Source organism: Podarcis cretensis, assembly GCF_951804945.1.
Source record: "Podarcis cretensis genome assembly, chromosome: 8".
Lineage (NCBI taxonomy): Eukaryota > Metazoa > Chordata > Lepidosauria > Squamata > Lacertidae > Podarcis > Podarcis cretensis.
The window spans coordinates 74,206,669-74,229,498 of record NC_137177.1 but is presented as its reverse complement, the minus strand read 5'-3'; the positions used below and the strand labels follow the sequence as shown (position 1 = coordinate 74,229,498).

The following is a 22,830-nucleotide window of genomic DNA, read 5'->3' as shown; positions in this document are numbered from 1 at the left end:
CCTTACACTGAGAGCCAGGCCACTGGGTCCATTGTCTACATCAGGGTTGGCAAGGCTTACCGGGCATGGGTCGGATCACTCCCACAGAGATCGTTCGCGGGCTGTACCGGTGCAGCGCGGTGCCAGAAATCACGTCTGTGCATGTCCGCGGTGCTGGAAATCGCTTCCTCACCTGCCCAGACGCCGAAAATCACACTTGCACGGAAGCGATTTTCGGCATCTGGGATGCACAGATGCGATTTCCAGAGAAAAAAATGGCACAGCCCGAATGATATGAATCAGAACCATGTGGCTATTTCTGGACTGTCCACAGGCCAGATCCAGAACCCATTTGGGCTGGAACTGGCCCGCGGGCCTTAGGTTGCCGACCTGTGGTCTACACAGACTGGCAGCTGCTCTCCAGGATTTTGGACAGGATAATTCCCATTCCTACCTCCTGGGGAGACTGGGGATTGAACCTGCATGCAAAGCAGATGCTCTAACCACTCAGCTACAGCCCTTCCCTTTGAAGGCATGAAGGAGCAGCTCTAGTTAAGTCGGCCCCTTTGCCCCCTGAGGTTGCCAGCTCCCCAGCACTGGAGATTGTTCAATAATCGCACGGCGTGTTGCCAGGCTCCTGCTGCGGGGGTGGGGGGGTGGGGAAGTGTGGTGTGGTGTAGTGGTTAAGAGCGGTGGACTCGTAATCTGGCGAACCGGGTTCGATTCCCCGCTCCTCCACATGCAGCCGCTGGGTGACCTTGGGCTAGTCACACTTCTCTGAAGTCTCTCAGCCCCACTCACCTCACAGAGTGTTTGTTGTGGGAGAGGAAGGGAAAGGAGAATGTTAGCCACTTTGAGACTCCTTCAGGTAGTGATAAAGCGGGATATCAAATCGAAACTCCTCTTCTTCTTCTATTCTGACAGCCCAGAGCAAACAGGCATGAGAGGATCTTCTTGACATTTATTTTCTGTTATGCTATTCTAGCGGTTGTCATGGATCCCATGCAACGTGGGCACAATCCCGAGTTTCAGCTCCCCAAGGGCTGTGCGTTCCTTGCGGTACGGCTCTTCTCCCTCCTTTGCTGAGATGTTGCATAAGTAGATTCACCACCCCCTTACACAGAGGCACCGCTAAGTCAGGGAAATGACTCTACTGTTCCAAAGACTTTTGGAGGTGGGGAAGAAGGATCCTTGCCAGGGTTGTGTGTGTATCTGAGCTCCTGCGATTGATTGATAGATAGATAGATTGATTGATTGATTGATTGATGGATTGATGGATTTGAAAGCACTCGTTCATAAAAACTCAGCAAGACCTTGTGCATCATGCAGAATGACTTTGAAATACAGTGGTACCTCGGGTTACATACACTTCAGGTTACATACACTTCAGGTTACAGACTCCGCTAACCCAGAAATAGTACCTCGGGTTAAGAACTTTGCTTCAGGATGAGAACAGAAATCGTGCTCCGGCGGTGCGGCGGCAGCAGGAGGCCCCATTAGCTGAAGTGGTGCTTCAGGTTAAGAACAGTTCAGGTTAAGAACAGACCTCCGGAATGAATTAAGTTCTTAACCCGAGGTACCACTGTAAATAAAAGCATCAGTAGAGACTGGTAGGCAGGAAGAAATGAAAGTGGATTTGAGAGCCTATGTGGTACAATGGTTACAGCGCTAGACTAGGACCTGGGAGGGTTCGAATCCTCACTCGGCATTGGGAATGACTGCCTCTTGGTTTAACTGACCTCGCAGCAGGGTTGTTGTGCAGATAAAATGGGGAGGACAACTCTGTACACTACCTTCAGCTCACTGGAGAAAAAGGCAGGATGCAAATGCAATAAGTAAATAATTGCAAAGCCCTGACAGGGTATCACAGTTTTTAGGAGGTGTCTAATATGGCCTTTCCCAACCTGTGGGTCGCGAAGTTGTAAGATACTGTATCTTACAAAGCCTAAGTAAATCAGTTGTAGGCTTTATCAGTACAGTGGTACCTCAGGTTACAGATGCTTCAGGTTACATACGCTTCAGGTTACAGACTCTGCTAACCCAGAAATTGTGCTTCAGGTTAAGAACTTTGCTTCAGGATGAGAACAGAAATCGTGCTCCGGCGGCGCGGCGGCAGCAGGAGGCCCCATTAGCTAAAGTGGTGCTTCAGGTTAAGAACAGTTTCAGGTTAAGAACGGACCTCCGGAATGAATTAAGTACTTAACTTGAGGTACCACTGTAACTCCTGAAATAATTGCTTGTAATTCTTAGCTGGTAGGATTCATATACAGTATCTTACAACTTCTTGTTTCATTGGCTTACCGTCAATGGGGAGCCACTGTGATTAGAGTGTAGGGCCAGGAACTTAGAGAACAGGTGAGAGACCTTAGAGAACAGGCTTGACAACCATATGTCAGGAGTGCTCTGATGGTGTTTCCTGCTTGGCAGGGGGTTGGACTCGATGGCCCTTGTGGTCTCTTCCAACTCTATGATTCTATGGTTCTAGGTTTCAAATCCTCCATTCAGCCATGAAGCTCTCAACTGGGTGGCGTGGGCCAGTCACTGCCTCGCAGCCTAGCCTACCTCACAGGGCCGTTGTTGTGGGGATTAAATGAGGAAGGGGAGAACCACTTTTGTGACCTTGAGCTCCTTGGGAGAAAAAAAAGTGGGATGAAAATGCAACAAACAATAAATTGATGGGTCACCTTGCCAACTGACTCCGAGCTTGTGGGCCACCATACCAAAAAGGCTGGGAACCACTGGTCTAAAAGAAGGCAGGAATTGTTCCTGCCGAACCTCTGGTGGCAGGGAGTTCCATGGGGCAGGGCCCTGGCACACTAAAGGCTCAGTCCCTAGTAAAGCCTAACCATGCTGAATTTTTTAGATTGTAAGCCCCTCTGGGCAGAGACCTGCCCTCCTGCATGCTGCGAATGCCATGTGTGCTGATATGGTGCTGCGTAAAAAGTGGAGGCGAGAGTTCGCTGCCTCTGTTGCGGGGGGGGGGGGGGGATAGGGGCAATGAGCTTTCGTCTGCCTTCCGGTGGCTTGAATTTTTTATTTTTGTTTTTTTTAAAAAGAAAGAAACAGAAGGCCGATTAGAGAGTCCAGTTGGCGCCTGGCCCCTGCTTTGCACAACGAATAGCAAGTAGTTCTGATTGTCGACCCGTCCGTCTCCCCTCTCCCCTCCCGCACCCCCAACTCTCTGGCTCCGGGTTTGCTTTTCCACCCTAATCCTTGTTTTGTTTAACACAACTTGGCTCAGATGCAGATGCATCACATTCAGGTTGATAGGGCTGATGTCAGTCTTTTTTTGTTTGTTTGTTTCGTTTTTACTCTCCAATTTTCCTCCAGGGTTGGGGGGGGGGCGGAATCTAACACCTCCTGTCCGTGAGGTAACAGTGCAAATATTTAAAATAGTGGTTCCCGAATTTTTCCAGGCTACCGCTCCCCACTTGGTTCCATAAACTCATCTCCTGTGCTCTCTACCCTATAAAAAGGAATTATTCTGAATAGCGGTTTGCACAGCCCACTAAGGAAAATAATAACACAATAAAATTCAAAACTGTAACCATTAATAATTGCATGTTTATTCAACATCCAGTTGAAACTAAAGTTCCCTGAAAGTTTAAAGTATTTTATTTTTTTAAGGTCCCTGTCTGCTGAGGTTGCTTAGGCTCATAGAGGTGTGTACCCAACGGATTCTTACTCAGAGTAGACCCATTAAAATAAATGGACTTAAGTTAGATATCTCCATTCCTGTTAGTGGATCTAGGCCACACTCACACCATGCATTTATAGCACTGCGACACTATTTTGAACAGGCATGGTTTCCCCAAAAAAATCCTGGGAGTTGTAGTTTGTTAAGGGGTACTGGGAGTTGCCGGGAGATCCTCTCCCTCCCAGAACTACAGTTCCCAGAGTTCCCTGGGAAGAGGGATTGTTAAACTGCTCTGGGATTTAACTGTAGTTCTGTGGGGGGCATAGCGCTGCCAAGTGCTCATTCCTTTGGGCTCCAGAGGCCCCGATACAATGTTCAGGCACTGTTTTTAGAAGAGGGCATCTGGAAGAGAGCCAGCATTAGGCCCCAACACTGTTGTTACCTGCGCCGCAGGTGCATCCCCAAGGACGCAAGTGTTGACAGTGAGTACTAGCAACTTATTCCACTTGAACTGGAAAGGATTGGGGGACCTTTTTTAGACCAATGGGCACATTCCCTTCAGGACGGCCCTCCAGGGGCCACGTGCCACAGGTGGGCGGGGCCAGGGGCAAAAGTGGGCGGAGCAACAGGTGTAGATGCTACTCTTGCAGAGCAGGCTGGCTTTGCACAATCTCTGCCTTCCATCAGGCAAGCAGGAGGCTAGACTGCTTTCAAGCACATCCCAATGAGGCCAAGACATTCTGGAGGCAAAGCAGGGTCAGTGAGGGGTGGTGTAGCCTGGGGAGCATCCCAAGGGCCAGATGGAAAGTCACGGAGGGCCACATTGGGCACCCCCAGGCCTCAGGTGCAGGAAAAACTTTCTCAGCCTGGCAGCTAAGACCTCTGAAGTTCCAGGCTCAATGCCGGATGAAAGGCCATGTTTTCTTCCTCCTATTGTTCTCGTGGCTGCCTCTCTACCCCTCTGTCCCGCACGCAAATATTTCTCTTAACACCAGAAGACAGCTCAGCTGCTTTGCATTTGAGAGGAAAACCAGCCAAGAAGAGCCCAGCGACGGAGGCCTCTCCTCTCTCTAAATATTCCGGCACTTACAAAACTACTTCTTCTGATGGCAGAAGAAGGAAACGTGGGTGGGGAGACAGGCCCTTTCAGAGCCCTTCTTGCCGACAAAGTTTGGAGAGGGAAACAGCATCCTAGGCTTGACTCTTCTCCCCAATCTTTACCTCTCTGAGCCACCCCCTCCCACTTTTCTTCACTCTGTGTTGCTGGCTGCAGCAGTGAGGGCTGGAGGCCTCTGCTTAGGGAGGTTTGGAGACCTGTGTAGCTGTATTGCTCACCCTCCCTTCCGAACGGCCAAAGGGTGTGCCGTGTGGCTCATGATTGTCTCCAAATTTAAGGATTCAAAGCCGCCACCCCTGGCCAAACTGAGGACTGGGAGTGGGGGCAATGCTTTGCACCAAACCATGCTTGGCATCTCTATTTGACAATCCCCCCTCGAGGCCATTAAGGGTAAGAAACAAGGGTGGAGCAGCTATTTATTTCTTCAGCTTCTGTCCTACCATTCCTCCCAACGTGTAGAACCATCACAAAATTAAAAACAATGCAATTCAAAAGAAAATCGGTCAAAGCAAAACTGTAATTTAAAAACCAGCTCGAAACATTTTAAATGGTGTCAACCATCGAAAGCAATTTAAAGTGAAACAAATAAAAATGATGAAGGTCATTTAAAAACCGACTCAAACCATTTCAAAAGCTCTCGGAACAGAGAACCGTACAGTTGGAAGGGACCATGATGAGGGTCCTGGAATCCAGGAATCTTTTGCCCAACATGGGGCTTGAACCCACAACCCTGAGATTAAGTCTCATGCTCTACCAACTGGGGTATCTAGCAGATATCATTTACCCTCCAAGTTGCTAAGTTCAAGGTCCCTATGGCCAATATCAATAAGCTATCAGATGCCTGAACGAACAGGAATGCTTTTAAATTTCTCCTATAGCCAATTATTATTATGAATAATAATAATACATTTATATCCCATTTTTCCTCCAAGGAGCTCAGGGTGGCATGGACACTTCTGCCCGTTCCCACATTTTCCTCACAGAAACCCTATGAGGTGGTTTGGGTTAAGAGATGGCAGCTGGCCCGAGGCCACCCAGTGAGCTTCATGGCAGAGGGGATGCACCTCACCCAGGGAAATCCTTTCACAAAATGGGGAGCCACCACCGAAGGGGCCCTGTCATGGGTCGACGCCAGCCAGCCAGCAGCCGGGGCAACAGCCGGGCCTCCCTTGCTGAGCATAAGGCCCAAGCTGGTGGAGACATCATTTAGGTATTTGGATCCCAAGCCCTTTGGGGCTTTTTTGAGTGGCGCTGTGGGTTAAACCACAAAGCCTAGGACTTGTCGATCAGAAGGTTGGTGGTTCGAATCCCCGCAACAGGGTGAGCTCCCGTTGCTCGGCCCCTGCTCCTGCCAACCTAGCAGTTCGAAAGCACGTCAAAGTGAAAGTAGATAAATAGGTACTCCTCCGGCAGGAAGGTAAATGGAGTTTCCGTGCGCTGCTCTGGTTCGCCAGAAGCGGCTTAGTCATGCTGGCCACATGACCTGTGTGCCAGCTCCCTTGGCCAATAAAGTGAGATGAGCGCCGCAACCCCAGAGTCGTCCGCAACTGGACCTAATGGTCAGGGGTCCCTTTACCTTTACCTTTATTCTAGTTCTAACCACTGGCAGGTAAAGATGCAGCTAGGCCAAAAGGAGGGGTTGCAAGCAAAGCCACTGAACTATATAAGGAGAGCCAGCCGAACGCAGGCAGGTACTGTCCTATCTAGTCCTGCATCCTGTTCTTACAGTGACCAGCCCGATGTTCCCATGAGAAGCCTGCAGCAGCAATCTCCCTGCCTTCAATTCTCAGCAATTTACTTTGTCATACTGCCTCCAACTTTGGTGGCTAGTAGCCGTTGACAGCTTTATCCTCTGTGAATTTGTCCACATTGAAGATATTAATATTGTGCAGTTTGAAGCTACTGGAAGTGTAAGAACTGAATCCTTTTGGAAGGAATTATTCTGCAGACCCCATAAAAATATTATTCAAAATTTTACACAGCAAGGGTGCAGAGTGCTCTTCTTGCTTCTCTAAAGTTTCAGTAGAATCTCCCTGTATTGAAACAGGGAGAATACGCAGAGATTCTCATTTCATTGTCAATTAAACCAATTATACTTAACAGTCCAGGCCTCTTTTAAAGCCATCCAAGTGGGAGGTCGCCGCTGTCTCTTGCAGGGGTGAGTTCCATAGCTGCAGCTCACATGAAGAAGGATTGCAAAGCCTTGCAACCCCGACCATAAGCCAGTCCCCTGTATTTTAAAGCCCTGGTGATCAGCTGATCATCGTGGCTTCAAAGTGCAGCGCACAGCTCCCTGCAGTCCTTGTGGGCTAAAACTGGCCACCTGCCCAGCATCGTGGCAACATCATCAGGCAATGGGCAGCTAGGCAGCCCCACCCAACTGTGAAAACTCAGTCCCTGAAGGTAAAATCCAATCCACCCCCCCCCCCCATTTACACACTGTGATCTCATGGGGTGAAGAAGGTGAGTCATTCTCACTCCACCCTGAGTCTTTGGCACAGTGGAAATGTACCCACCTTTTTGGGGTGGGTGGGGGAGAGCCAATTTATGTAACATCTTAATGAAAACAAAAGACGATATCCATCTGTGTGCTCCCCTCTGGCCAGCAGCAGTCTCTCTTAGGAGTAGGTGTGCTTGAGGCTTGCTATGTGCCCACGTTAATACGGATTCCATGACAACAGCTCGGAAGCGTCGTGGAGAATAAATGTCAGGCAGATCCTCCCAATCCCTTTTAGCTTGGGGCTGTCAAAACAAGGCTCTAGGGAGTCCCAATGCCCCCCCCCATATTTGTCTTTTGGGGGGCAAGGGAGCTGCCCTCCTACCAGCTCCATAACAGGGCCGCATTCTCTCTGGGCAACTTGCCAGGGGCCACAGGCTGAGGTGGGCGGGGCCAGAGGCAAAAGTGGGTGGGGCAATGGATGCAAAGATCATCTTTGCCTAGCAGGCCAGTCTCTGCCCAGCTGCACACCCCCCTCAAGACCTTCCTCCAAGCTCAGTGTTGTCAACACTGGCTGGCAGCAGTTCCCCAGGGTTTCAGGGGGTCTTTCCAGCCCTACCTGGAGGTGCCTTTGGGGACTGAACCCAGGACCTTCTGGTGCAAAGGAGCTATGGCCTTCTCCCAAGATATAGAAACCCAGAAGGCAGCTGCCTTGTACCAAACCCCAGACCCTTGGCCCATCTGGGCTCAGTTTTGCATGTGTGGGTTCCACTGTCATCTGGGGAGCAAACTTTCCACCAGGCTGCCTCAGTGGGAGAAATACAAAGCAGAAGGCTCATTCCATCAGGTTCCCCAGAACTCCAGCTCCATCTGGAACCTCCTTGCCCCTAAACTGTGCCATCTGGTCAGTTAACTGCTAGCACATTTGCAAAGCTAAGCAGGGTACGGTATGGTTTCAAATTGGATGGGGGACCACATGTTGAGATTCCTGCGTTGCAGCGGGCTGGACTAGATGACCCTGTCGCTTTCCCCTTGGACGTCATGTCATGCTTCGTTTTGCATTTTGAGAATCCCAGCCTGCAAGTAGGGCACGTCTTGCTTTGATGGTATATAAGCTGCTTGGGGAGCCTTTCTGACTCAAGAGTCCCAGCACAAATGCCCTATACAAATAATAATTGTCAACACTGACTGGCAGCAGCACTCCAGGATTTCAGAAAAGGGGCCTCTCCTAGCCCTACCCGGAGATGATAGGGATCGACCCTCAAATTTTCTTCCTGCAAGGCAAACGCTCTCCCACTGAGCTGCAGCCTTTCTCCTTGCCCATCCTGCAACAGGTCGGCAACAGTGAGACTATGATCTCAATGTCCTCAGTGGGCCCTCGTCCCCTCCATCCCCGGCCGGCGTTAACTTGGTGCTTTATCTCCTCTAAAAGGATTTTACACGGCCAGTGATCCTGTTATTCCCCAGAAGCTAATCTGGCTGCCAGGGCTTAGCAGCCTCTCCTCCTAATGGCCCGTCTCCCTGCTCTCCTCTGCCTTCGTTCTGTTTTGTGGCTGCGATCCATGTGCTCTGAGAGGCCTTCGTGGGAGCCATTTTGTTGTCATGGCAATTCGAGCCAAGGGGGACCAGTAATCTTATCCACCTGTTTGCTCTCAGCGGAAGCTTTTTTTACGTTTCTTTTTCTGGCATTTGCAAGGAGAGGAAAGGCTGGAACATCTGCCTGGATCCCTCTGCTTCGCCTGATCCGCTGGAAGCCTTCTTAGGCCACATTCACACCATATACTTAAAGCCCCGTGATGCCACTTTAAACAGCCAAAAGCATTCTGAGAGTTGTAGTTCATTAAGGGTGCTGAGAGTTGTTAGGAGGTCCCCATTCCCCTCACAGAGCTTCAATTCCCAGACTGGCTTATCCATCAACCCCTCTTCCAAGGGAACTCTGGGAACCAGCTGATGCTCATTCGTAATATTTCATTTCCAGATGTTTGGGGATATTTTGTTTCACAGCTGGAGGCAGCAGTGCTTCTGAATACCAGTTGCTGGAAGCTGCAGGAGGGGAGAGGGCTCTGGTGCTTGATTCCTCCTGATGGGCTTTCCACAGGGATCTGGTGGGCTACTGTGAGAACAGGATGCTGGACTCGATGGGTCGCTGACCTGATCCCTTAGGGCTCTTCTCAGGTTCTGAGCTAGCTGGACCAATGACCCAACTCTCAATCCAAGGCTCAGGAATCCCAGCATGGGATCCAAATGTCCACACTGTGGATGAACCCTGAGCAAATGCACACCTGGCTGCCCAGGAGCGTCTCACCCTATCTGCGATGTTTTCAAATGGCTGGTAATCGCTTCACTGCAGCAGATGGAGAGAGAGAGAGAAAGAGAGAGAGAAAACTAGGTCATTCTTCCTGCCCGCCCCCCTTCCCTGCTGCTTCTGACACTTGACTCCGTCTAGGGCCGGGCTGCATCCTGAGATGCTGTGAGGAAGCCGCCAGGCTAGTGGCTGAGGAGGCCATCCCCCTACATCCAGGGCCAGCTGCATGTTGAGCCCTGTGGTGCCCTGCACTTAGAGAGCTAGCATGTCAGGGTAGGACAGGACTCATTCCCCCCCTGGTGTTCCATTATGTGTGGGTTTGTGCAAGGAATTTCAGCACACAGATGTGTGTCAGGCAGGAAACAGGTGAAGGCATGCCTTTGCAGGTGCTGATGATCAGCTGACCGTTGACCCCTGCAAAGTGCTGGGCCTTCCTAGGTGCCCGGAGAGCTGCCCTACACAGAGTCAAGCCCATGGGCCCGCCTAGCTCAGCAGAGTGTGCACACTGACTGGCAGCAGCTCTCCAGCCTTTCAGGTAGGAGTGGTTTCCCCAGCCCTACTTGGAGAAGCTGGGGGTTGGACCTGGGACCTTCTGCAGGCAGGCAGGCAGGGCAGGTACTCTATCACTGAGCTACTCCCCGCTCTCCCCAAACATAGGAAGCTAACTTAGTATTGTCTGCTCTAACTGACAGTAGCTCTCCAGCAGTGGCGTAGTGTGGGTTGTCAGCACCCGGGGCAAGGCAAGTAATTTGCACCCCCTAACCCGTGGATTTGCACCCCCTAACCCATGGATTTGCGCCCCCTAACCCTAACCCCCAGATGTTGCGCCCGGTGCGGCCGGCCCCCCCTGCGCCCCCCACGCTACGCCACTGCTCTCCAGGGTTTCAGACTGGGGGTGCCTCCAGCTCTACCTGGAGATGCTGGGGATTGGACCTGAGTCCTTCTACATGCAAGGCAGATGCTCTACCCCTGAGCAATGGGCCTTCCCAGACTTCCAACCAATCACAGGGCCTGGTGCTCTTCGTGGGCTGGACAAATCTGAGGCAGTTAACAAGGCTAAGTTGCAGCCTTATGGCAAGAGGTTTGCAGACCCCCTTCTAATACTAATACTAATACTAATACTAATACTAATACTAATACTAATACTAATACTACTAATAAATTTTATTTATACCCCGCCCTCCCTGGCCAGAGCCAGGCTCAAGGCGGCTAACACCAGTAAAATTGCAGTAAAAACGTAATAGGGGGGAAAAACCCCAATTTAAAATACAGATTAAAATGCAATTTAAAATGCAGCCTTGTTTTAAAAGTAGCCCATAGATCAAAACCATAAGGGGAGGGAAACATAAGGGTCAGACTGAGTCCAAACCAAAGGCCAGGCGGAACAGCTCTGTCTTGCAGGCCCTGCAGAAAGATGTCAAGTCCCGCATGGCCCTAGTCTCTTTTGACAGAGCGTTCCACCAAGTCAGGGCCAGTACTGAAAAGGCCCTGGCCCTAGTTGAGACCAATCGAACCACCTTGCGACCTGGACCTCCAAAATGTTGTCATTTGTGGACCTTAAGGTCCTCCACAGGGCATACCAGGAGAGGCGGTCCTGTAGGTGGGTGGGTCCTTGGCCACATAGGGCTTTAAAGGTCAAAACCTTCTAGAACATAAGGCTCATGCAAACTGATCCTGGGAACCAGACCTTTGTTATTTAAATCACACCCACTTCCCCATCTACATTTCGGAAAAGGACCCTCCTTTCTTTCTCTCAACAGCATCCTGGGTGCTCGTCGTGTCCCCAGCACCTTCCACGCCCGCTTCTCGGCCCGGTCGAGGACATACCTCTACCGGGTGGCGACCGGGTGCTCTCACCATTTGGAGCTGCCTGTCTTTGAGCGGGACCGCTGCTGGGCAACGTATCGAGGGTGAGTTTGTGACACCGAGGGATCTGTAGGTCAGGGTAAAGGGTAAAGGGACCCCTGACCATTAGGTCCAGTCGCGGACAACTCTGGGGTTGCGGTGCTCATCTCGCTTTACTGGCCGAGGGAGTCGGCGTACAGCTTCCGGGTCATGTGACCAGCATGACTAAGCTACTTCTTGCGAACCAGAACAGTGCACAGAAACACCGTTTACTTTCCCGCTGGAGCGGTACCTATTTATCTACTTGCACTTTGACGTGCTTTCAAACTGCTAGGTTGGCAGGAGCAGGAACCGAGCAACAGGAGCTCACCCTGTTGCGGGGATTCGAACTACCGACCTTCCGATCGGCAAGCCCTAGGCTCTGTGGTTTAACCCACAGCACCACCCGCGTCCCTGTAGGTCAGGGAGTTGGGTACATCAATGGCACTGGGTGGCTACTATTTATTGAGTTATTTATTTAAGGCTGATTTATATACTGCAGAATTGTTAGAGGAACAGAGGAAGCTGCCTTATACAGAACCAGACCATTGGCCCATTTAGCTCAGTGCTGTCTACACTGGCTGGCAGCTGCTTTTTAGGATTTCTGGCAGAAGACTCTCCCAGCCCTGCCTGCAGATGCTGGCGATTGAACCTGGAGCATTCTGCTTGCAAGGCAGATGCTCAAACACTAAGCCAGTGCTTCTCAAAGTTGGGTTCCCAGCTGTTGTTGGACTCCCAGCATCCCCAGCTAGCAGGACCAGTGGTCAGCGATGATGGGAGTTGTAGTCCAACAACAAATTTGAGATGTTCTTCGACCTGGGGCCCTCTCGGTGTGTAGGACCCATAGCTGTCAACTTACAGATTTGAAAATAAGGGATCAGCAGCCAAAATAAGGGATTTTAGTCAACCAGTAGCCAAACAAAGCCTCAAGTGGTGGTTCCCATAGCGCAGCAACCCGGCAAAGGGGATGCAGCAAGGAAAACCACCGTCGCCTCTCCGCTGGGAAGCGCTGAGCAAAGGCGAGTCCCCAGGCAACACGGCCGATTTGATTGGCACAAGGCATGCAAGCTCCACCCCTCAGTTGTTCTTAGACTCCTTATTGGGTGAGCAACGCAGCCAAGCAACACAGCTTGAGCCTCCTGCCTCCCTGGCTGGCAGGGAGGGAGAGAGAGGAGCTGCTTCCTTTGAAACCCGGGAAATTTAAGGGACATCATCAATAAGGGACAGCAGCGGGACATGGCGCTGGAATAAGGGACTGTCCCGCCAAATAAGGGACGCTTGACAGCTATGGTAGGACCACAACTCCCATCAGCCCCAGCCGAGTCATGGGAGTTGTGGTCCAACACAACCAGAGGACCCCCAGGCTGGCATAAGGCTGGCCTAGATCAGGGTTTCCCAAACCTGGGTTTCCAGCTGTTTTTCGACTACAGTTCCCATCATCCCTGACCACTGGTCCTGCTAGCTAGGGATGATGGGAGTTGTAGCCCCAAAACAGCTGGAGGCTCACATTTGGGAAACCGTGGCCTAGATGATCTCGCCTTCTGTGAAGCAGCTCCCTATGTTCCTTCGCTGTTCTCAGAGTCTTTTCCCTGTCTCACTTCAGCCACCTGAACCCGCTGGCCATGCAGGAGGCAGCGGCCTTCCTGCTGGGCACCCACAACTTCAGCACCTTTCGCTCAGCCTCTGCGGAGCTCCCCAAGCGAGACCCAGTTAAGAGCCTTTCGCGGGTGGAGGTCAGACCTGTTCCTGGCTTTCTCTCGGAGCACAGCAAAGACAGGTAACATCCCTGGGGTTTTTATGGCGGGAGGCCAGGTTCAGTGGACCCATTAAAAATAAAATAATGGGTTGCATTCAGTGCTAGCCCTATTCAGAGTAGGTCCATTGACATTAATGGATATGGTCGTTGGTTAGAGCGTGGTGCTGATAACCCCAAGGTGGCAGTTTCAATTCCTGTATGGGACAGCTACATATTCCGGCATTGCAGGGGGTTGGACTAGATGATCCTCAGGGTCCCTTCCGCTTTGATGATTGTATGACTAACTTAGGTCCATTCATTTCAATGGGTCTTCTCTGAGTAGGTCTTAGACTGTGTATACGCACTATACATTTAAAGCCCATCTCCTCAACAGCCCCCTAAAAAAATTCCTGAGAACTGTAGTTTACCCTTCCAAGTGACAATTTCCCTTAACAAACTACAGTTCCCAGGATTCTTGGGTGTGCACATGCTTTAAATGTTTGGGGTGTGTGCAGTGTTAGTTGGATATGACCCATTAATTCTATATCATTTGTTTGCTTGCTTGTTTGCTGTTTTTGAACAATTTATTCCCATTGTTTGCTGATCACTTTTGCAGGAAGAATGCAGGGGATAGAATCAAAGAAAGGTCCCTTGCCTCAAGTTAGACCCTCAGTCCACCCAGTTCAATAGTGTCCTTGCCATGGCAGGGTTGCAGATGTGCTGCTCTGGGTTGTTTCCACCTAAAAGGATGCTCAAGGATACACCCACTGAAATCAACCGACCCAAGTTAGTTGTGTTCATCCATTTTAAACGTAGCCTTGTCAGTTCCAATGCATAGCTCTCTCTCTTCTCCATTTTAGAAGCCTCTCTCACGCCTCCTACAGGAACCTAGTAAGGCTTATACAGAGTCAGACCCCTTGATCCATCTGTCTTGGTATTGTCAACACTGACTGGCAGTGGCTCCTCGAGGTTTCGGGCAGAGGGCACCCCAGTCCTGAACCTGGGACCCTCTTCATGGAAGGAAGTCAATCCATCAGTGATTGTCAATCCATCAGTGAGCTATGACCTTCTCTTATGACATCATCATCATCATCATCATCATCATCATAAATATATAAAAAAATTAGTTATACCCCGCCCTCCCCAGCCAAGACTGTGCTCAGGGCGGCTAACACCATGTATAAAAAACAATTGATTAAAATACAACTTAAAAACAAGATTAAAGTACAACATTAAAATGCAGCTTCATTTCAGTGGAAACTCAAATCAAAAACTTTTGGGGGATGAAAACATCAAGTCTTCACCAAGGCCAACTATCCAGACTGGTTCTACGTGGGCTAGAAAAAAACCCAGGGAAGTCCCCAAATAGGGGTTCCATCACAGAAGGAGAAAGGAAAAAGGAAAGACGGGGAGGGGATCAAGTTGATTCCAAGCCAAAGGCCAGGAGGAACCACTCTGTCTTACAGGCCCTGCAGAAAGAAATCAGATCCCGCAGGGCCCTGGTCTCATGAGACAGAGCGTTCCGCCAGGCCGGAGCCAGAGTTGAAAAGGCCCTGGCTCTGGTTGAAGCTAATCTAACTTCCTTAGGGCCCGGGACCTCTAGGGTGTTGCTATTTATGGATCTAAAGGTCCTCTGCAGGGCATACCAGGAGAGGTGGTCCCATAGCCATCAATAGCCCACTTCTCCACCGTCTACTGATGCAGGGCTGCAAATACAAACTGGCAGCGGGTCTCCAGGGTTTTGGGCGGGACCTACCTGGAGACGCTGTGGATTGAACTTCTGCATGAAGACAGCTGCTCTACTGCCGAGTTACGTGCAGCTGATCGCAGCCCTTGACCTGAGAGTCCAACAGATAGATAGATAGATAGATAGATGCTCTAACCACTGAGCTACGACCTTTCATTGGAAGCATTGGAACTCCCTTTCAGTCATCTTTGCTCCCCAGCTCCTGTCCCTTGACAGCGTATGTGGACAGAAACAGGTGGCCACAGACAGCCCATTACAGCGCACCACAGCACTGAAGCTCAGGATCATGGTCTTGATGCTCCTCTTGATGGGACGTTGCCAATCCCCTCTCCAGAGTTGCTTAGCAACTCCCCTGCTCGAGAGAAAAGGCCTGTTTCCAACAGATGCCCTTAAGACGCCGGGTTCGGAAACCGCACTCCATTGTTTGAAGGGGAAGCGAGAAAGCCGGGGGGGGGGGAGAATAGGAGGATTATTTGAAACTGGAAGGACACGGAGTAATTCTACTTGGAAGCACATTGTTGGAAAGAGAAAGGAGAGAGGGGGGAAAAAATAAGGAAAACGAACTTGGATTACTATAATGCAGGGGCCTTTTTTCTTGCCGTGTCGAAGGATAAGTGCGTTCCCAAGGTTATCCAGCATTGTCTGCCCTGCTTTCAGAAGCGGAGGTCTTTCAAGGAGTTGTGTGGACGTGTCTGTTTTATTTGGCAAAGAAGGAGCCAGAGGAAGCAGCTGTCAAGGCAGAGAGCCTGAGAAGAGGAGTGGGGAATAGAGGGGCAGGGAGCTGTCTGTGGTGCTGAAGTGCCACCCCGCCTGCCAGCAGCCCCTGCTGAAACCTGCCTCTTAGATTCAGAGATTGAACGAAACCCTGCTCACATTTCTCCACCACGTTGTTCAGGACTAGGAGCTTGTCTCTACAATTAGAACCCTGTGGAACCCCTACTTTCAGAAATGTTGATATCTCTGTGGTAGTTTTTATTATGAGGATGGTGCCACCGTACCCTTTAACATGCCCCGCAGCAAAACTGGTGTGGTGCGTGCGATTTTTTATTTATTTTGAAAGTGTGGCCCAGAGGAAAAGAGATTGAGAACCCACTAACCTAAGTGAGGGACGCGGGTGGCACTGAGCCTAGGACTTGCCGATCAGAAGGTCGGCGGTTCGAATCCCCGCAACAGGGTGAGCTCTGGTTGCTCGGTCCCTGCTCCTGTCCACCTAGCAGTTCGAAAGCACGTCAAAGTGCAAGTAGATAAATAGGTACCGCTCCGGCGGGAAGGTAAACGGCGTTTCCATGCGCTGCTCTGGTTCGCTAGAAGCGGCTTAGTCATGCTGGCCACATGACCCGGAAGCTGTACGCCGGCTCCCTCGGCCAATAAAGCGAGATGAGTGCCGCAACCCCAGAGTCGGCCATGACTGGACCTAACGGTGAGGGGTCCCTTTACCTTTAACCTAAGTAAATCATGCCCATTAATTTCAGCGGGTCTGCTTTGCGTAGGACAACCCTTCGTAACAGATTGTCTTTCTCTCCACCCCCCCCCAGCTTATCCCATAACGCCCAATAAAGGCAGATTAATTCTTGTTCAGAATAAACAAAGAAAATTGAGCGTTAAGGGTGCCAACCGTTTGAACAGGATGCTGGAGGCGGGTGGGGAGGAGGGGGCGCAGGAGGAGAGTGAGGAATCTTGCATTTTCAAAAAGAGAAAACCAACACGATTCCTATTGTTTCTCTTTCCTGGGCCCGCTGGGCCCTGCCAGGTTGTGGGAGAAAGACCAGCTGCCTCGGAGCAAAGTCTCCATGTGATCCGAAAACGGATTGAATAATAGTCATGGAACTGCGGGTGGGTGTTGACAGGCTCTCTTGTGCAACCCAGGAATTTCAGAGCGAGGGCTTCTCACACAGGTGGAAGACCCTCCATGGAGGGAGAGACGCTATCCAAGGTCATTGTTTCCGTTATCCATTGGCATTACTGCAGGTGCCACGTAACACCTGTTCCACATTTGTAAGGGCTCTGTGACCGTTTCATGTGCCATCGCTTACACTTTGGAACTGCCCGCCTCATGATATCAGGCAGCCACCTTCACTGCGCTCTTTTTGGCACCTGCTAAAATTCTAGTTTAGACAAACCTACCCAGGTCATAGCTGTCAATTTTTCCCTTTTCTTGCAAGGAATCCTATTTGGAATAAGGGAATTTCCCTTAAAAAAAAGGAAAAAGTTGACATGAGGTGCTTAGAAAGTTGATGTGGATTTCAACCCCATTCAAAGTATTTTAATATTTGGAATGTTTTAAACTATTGTGATTTTTTTCTTTATTTTCTTGGGGGTGGGGGTTGTACATCGCTTTGAGGTTTTGGAGTTGTTGTTTTTAGCAATCAAGCTATGTATAGATTTTGTTCAATAATAAAATAATTGTTATCAGTAAACATCACTTACTACCAACTTTCAGCTGATTCAGGGCAGAAAGGAACGGATATTTTAAAGGAGCGTGTGGTTTGCCTCACCTCGAAAAAAGGATATTGTAGGGCTGGAAAAGTTTCAGGATTAAGAGACGAACCAATCTTTTGGTTTCCTCTTTATTTGTAAAGTGCTTTGAGGTTGTTGGTTTCTTACAGTCTTAAGTGGTGTGTGATTTTCATGAAATGAATAAAAGCAAAAGATCGAGGGGGTGGAGCAACTTGCTCCCATGAGGAAAAGTTGCAGAATTTGGGACTTTTTACTTTAGGGAAAGGGGGAGCAGGGGGCAATTAGTAGTACAAGTGTTTAAAATATTCATGGTGTGGAAAAAGTGGATGAGGGAACTTTTTTCTCCCTCCCTCATAACACTCAGAACTCATGGGTATCCAGTGAAGCTGATGGCTGGAAGATTCAGGAGAGATAAAAGAAAGGATTTCCTCATGCAGCGCATAGTGGAACTGTGGAACTCACTCCTACAGCCACCAGCATGGATGGCTTTAAAAGAGCATGGGACAAATTCATGGAGGAGGGGACAAATTGTGGCTATTAGCCATGATGGCTATGCTCTGCCTCCACAGCTGGAAGCAGAAATGCTCCGGAATGCCAGGCTCTGGGAATCACAAATTGGACAGTGCTGTTGTTGCACTCAGGTCCTGCTTTCAGGCTTCCCTAATTAACATCTTGTTGGTTGCTGTGAGGACCAGATCCTTTGGCCCAGTCCATCAGGGATTTTCTGATGTTCTTGTTCATTGTTCTCTTATTGGATATATTTAAAGGGGGATTATTATTATTATTATTATTATTATTATTTTAAAAACTGATTATTTCATTCTTTTTGGAAACCGCTTTGAGGTTTTAGTTTTAGGTTTTTTTAAAAAAACTACAGTGGACGCTCGGGTTGCAAACATGATCCGTGCGGGATGCACGTTTGCAACACGCACCAGCGCATGCACGGATTGCGATTCAGTGCTTCTGTGCATGCACAAAGTGCAATTTAGTGCTTTTGCGCGAGCGCCGAAACCCAGAAGTAACCCGTTCCAGTACTTCCGTGTTTCGGCAGTACTTCCTTGTGTTGGCACAGGTAGATTTTACCAGGGTGGTGGCATCATGAAACAACATGAAGTAACAATTAATGGAATGACCCCTCCCCAAATGTTCCCTGTGAATGGAATGATGAATTCAGGGCAGGGGGTGGATTTGGTCTACGCCATATTTTCTCTCCCCCCCCCATGGCGCTGCTGCAAGTGGTACAGTCCAGACGAAGCTTTACCACCTGGCTGTGCCGCCTGCCCAGTTCCCTGACTGCTGGAAACCCTCTGAGCTTTAAACACTGTCAGATTTGCTGACTTTTCTGTTAGCCCACCCTAGACTGCTGAGTGAGGAAATCACATTCTTTTAAAAACCCATCTGAAAGAGCCCAGTGAGAGAGAGAGAGATGGATAGCTGCCTCCCTCATGAAATCACATGCTAGGTGATTACAGACCTATTATCCCACCCTCTCCCTTGTCAGCACTATTTATTTTTGGCTGAATTGTTAGAAGTGGGAGGCCTGGAAAACAACATGCCATGAATCCTGCAAGTCGGCATAAAAAACGTAAACCTTTTGACTTCCATGGTGGTGGTGTTTCCGTTTTTGTTTTAAGTTCCTAGTCCTCAAGATTCTTCTGGCAAACCCTACCCACAAATAAACACACAGTGGATTATTATTAGTAATAGTAGTAAAAATGTAACGCATCTTTAAAGTTTGTTCTGCAAATAAGCAAGTGGTGGTTTTTTTGTTAAGTTATTTGTCCTCAAGGGTTGTTCTGTCAACCCCGCCACACAAATAAGCAAGTGGTGGCTTAAAAAAAAAAAAAAATTACTAGTCCTCAAGGCTGGTTCTGCCAAGTCCTCCATGTGGATGAAGCAGGCAGTGACTACTTCTAGCCCCTCAATCCAAAGTAAGCCTTAGGTTGGGAGTAAACCTGGCCAAGCTTGCTCTACAGCCTTTTTTGGGGACGGTGAACAAAAGACAAGAGCTAACGGTAACAGCCTGTTGTCTTTGTCCATGGAGTTTTCTTGGCAGGGATACTGGAGTGGCTTGCCGGTTCCTGCTCCATGTGGATCACGTTTGGTCAAAACTCTCCACTATGACCTATCCATCTTGGGTGGCCCTGCACGGCATAGCTCATAGCTTCTCTGAGTTATTCAAGCCCCTTCGCCACAGCAAGGCAGTGATCCATGAGGCAGTGAGAGATTTTACTTTCTTGGGCTCCGTGATCACTGCAGATGGTGACAGCAGTCACAAAATTAAAAGACGCCTGCTTCTTCGGAGAAAAGCAAAGACAAACCTAGACAGCATCTTAAAAAGCAGTGACATCACCTTGCCAACAAAGGTCTGTATAGTTAAAGCTATGGTTTTCCCAGTAGTGATGTATGGAAGTGAGAGCTGGACCATCAAGAAGGCTGATGGCCGAAGAATTGATGCTTTTGAATTATGGTGCTGGAGGAGACTTGAGAGTCCCATGGACTGCAAGAAGATCAAACCTATCCATTCTGAAGGTTATCAGCCCTGAGTGCTCACTGGAAGGACAGATCCTGAAGCTGAGGCTCCAATACTTTGGCCACCTCATGAGAAGAGAAGACTCCCTGGAAAAGACCCTGATGTTGGGAAAGATGGAGGGCACAAGGAGAAGGGGACGACAGAGGACGAGATGGTTGGACAGTGTTCTCGAAGCTACCAGCATGAGTTTGACCAAACTGCGGGAGGCAGTGGAAGACAGGAGTGCCTGGCGTGCTCTGGTCCATGGGGTCACAAAGAGTCGGATACGACTAAACAACTAAACAACAACAAACGGTGACAGCAGCCTTTCATACACCTTGCCAATTTACAGCCTGCCCCAATTCGCCCTGTGGAAAAATCAAAGACCCCAGTTGGCAGATTAATCCCAAGCACTGAGGCCGAAGATAGATTTGGGGTGCTCTTTGCCGGCTCGCAGATTTGGACCCATCGTTTCCCTCCCAGCTTTAAAGAAGGATTTTAAGTGGAACCATAATCCTTTCTCCTCGCAAGTGGGGAGGCGGGAGGGAGCAGCCTATCGATCGCACTTTGTTGCGCCTGCTTCCCATTAAGGCTGAATCGCTTATATTTTCGGTCACTGAGAGATTTAGGCAGAGGCCTCAGGCTCTTCGTGAGTCACTAAAAGCAGGCCGGAGCCCTTAATCTGGGCTGCTGTCCTCTGTTCTCGCACGCAAGCAGACACCAGGGGGCCTTGACCCCGGCTCTCAATTTCCTCCCCCCCAAAAAAGAAGAGCCTGTCAGTATTTGTAATGTAATTTCATTGGGAATGTATTTCACAAGGAATAGGTGGTATTGGGGAAAGGGGGTGGCAGTTGGAAATTGGCAGTTGGCTGGTTATTCAGTTACTTCTAACTTGACTGTGAAACTGAGAGGTGTGGGGACTTCACGCAGGCGCTGTCTGGAGGAGTTTGTGAATAATATTTGTTGTTCAAGTGTTGCCAGCCTGACAAGTTTATAGATTTATATTTAACTATTTGTGTAAGTCTCACTCAGAGAGAGAGAGAGACCATATTTTTCCATGTATAAGACACCCCCTATTTTGGGGGGCTCAAATTTAAGAAATTTGCACTATGCGCTATCCATGTATAAGACGGCCCCCACTTTTTAGCATAATTTTTAAAGAAAAAACCTAGTCTTATACATGGAAAAGTACGGTATACAGTGGTACCTCGGGTTACATATGCTTCAGGTTACAGACTCCGCTAACCCAGAAATAGTGCTTCAGGTTAAAAACTTTGCTTCAGGATAAGAACAGAAATCGTGCTCCGGCAGCACGGCGGCAGCAGGAGGCCCCATTAGCTAAAGTGGTGCTTCAGGTTAAGAACAGTTTCAGGTTAAGAACGGACCACTGGAACGAATTAAGTACTTAACCCGAGGTACCACTATATATATTATCACAAATAGCTAATGGAGCCTGGCTGCTGGGTCAGGCCAAGAGTTCGGCAAGCCCAACATCCTGACCTCACAGTGAGCAGGCAGGTGTTTCTGCAAAACCTGCAAAAGGTGGACCTGAGCATAACAAACACTCTCACGGGCAAAAGGCGGATGGTGCCCATTGGAACTGGTGCGGAGGAAGGCAGGGAGCCCAACAGTAGGTGGCGCCAGAGCCAACGTTTGGTTCAACCAACTCAGGTGTGTCCCCATCTACCTCCCTGCTGAGTTCTGCAAGGACAGCACCTGAAACTTAAGGGAGGTGGAAGCGGACAAGTTGTAAGAAGTCAGGCAGGTGGTGGATGGCTGAGTCCAGATTGCGCTTGGTGGGGCACTGCCCCCTTTGCCCTGATGGACCAGCCTCCACTTACAAAGGTCCAGTGAGTTCCTTTTCTGCCTTAAGACGGACCCAGATTTTCATTTTCATTTTTTTTTTTTTGCCAGAGGAGATTATACAAACGCTGCACTCAAAAAAATTGAGAACGTTCAAGTATTTCATTTGACTTGCAGTTTTTTGTTTTTAAAGCAAAGTGCCCCGGTTCACATTTCCTGGACTTAACATGCCGGTCAGAAACCAGTTACTTCTTAACATATGCACGTCTATGAGTTCTGCCATTACCTTCTCAGACAATATGTCAAAATGCTTGCTAAATCTGAAGTCTTGGTGTTTTTTAAATGGTAGAATGTGTGCGGAAATGTTTTTTTGAAAAAGGCATACAAAAATAGTGTGAATATTAACTTCAAAAAAACACACCCATATACAGTAATGAGATGGATCCGACCTGGATTTTAGTTATTGTCCACTTGGACAAGTTATATACTGCTTATTTGTAATATTTGTATTATTTATTTCATAAGATTTACAAATTGCTTGAAAGATTGAAAAACAAAGCCCCAAAGGGATTTACAAAAAGGATCAAATAATAATATTACCAACTGGAAAAATTAACAACAGTAATTTCAGACTTTTGAAAATGTAAATTGATAATATAGTAGAAACAGATGAAAGTTCATATCAACAACTGGGGAGGCTTATCTAAACAGAAATGTTTTTAGCAGGTGTCGAAGAGGGTACCACGAAGGCGCCTGCCTGCTATCAGTAAGCAGGGAGTTCCAAAGTTATATTTAAACATGTCTCTAAATGGTTTGCGACCTGGGTGAAAACATCTTTGTTTTTAAAAACAAAACCCAAGAGGACTGCCAAATTCTGTAAGACAGAATTACCAACTAAATTGAACATCTTTAGCATCAAAACAAACACTACCCATAATAATCAGCTATGAAAAAATACACAAGGAATTCCGTATTGCGAGACCTAGTGAACATGTATTCCAAATATCCTCTAATACAGCAAGAAATAAATTATTACATATGAAAATCAACTAAAAAGTATCAACTCCACATATGAAAGTGGCACGGAGTAGAAATCGACAGATCCGTCCACTCCTACTTAAAATATGTTGCTGAAGTGGCTTCTGAGCTGCTTGGTTTATTAGAAGCTCACCCTGCATACATTGGATTGCCCCCAGCATGAAGGCAGTGGCTGTACC

General features: G+C 48.8%; 1 protein-coding gene across 5 annotated transcripts in view; it reads left to right on the top strand.

Annotated features, from left to right (window-relative positions):
* The window catches only part of PUSL1 (pseudouridine synthase like 1), a 68,075-nt gene that overhangs the window by 18,859 nt on the left and 26,386 nt on the right, over window positions 1-22,830 (top strand). For all 5 annotated transcript variants that reach the window (XM_079987253.1, XM_079987252.1, XM_079987251.1 and 2 more), the window contains 2 exons: window positions 11,236-11,385; window positions 12,963-13,136. In XM_079987253.1, coding sequence (XP_079843379.1) covers window positions 11,236-11,385; window positions 12,963-13,136 — 324 coding nt within the window. The remainder of the gene's footprint in view (window positions 1-11,235; window positions 11,386-12,962; window positions 13,137-22,830) is intronic.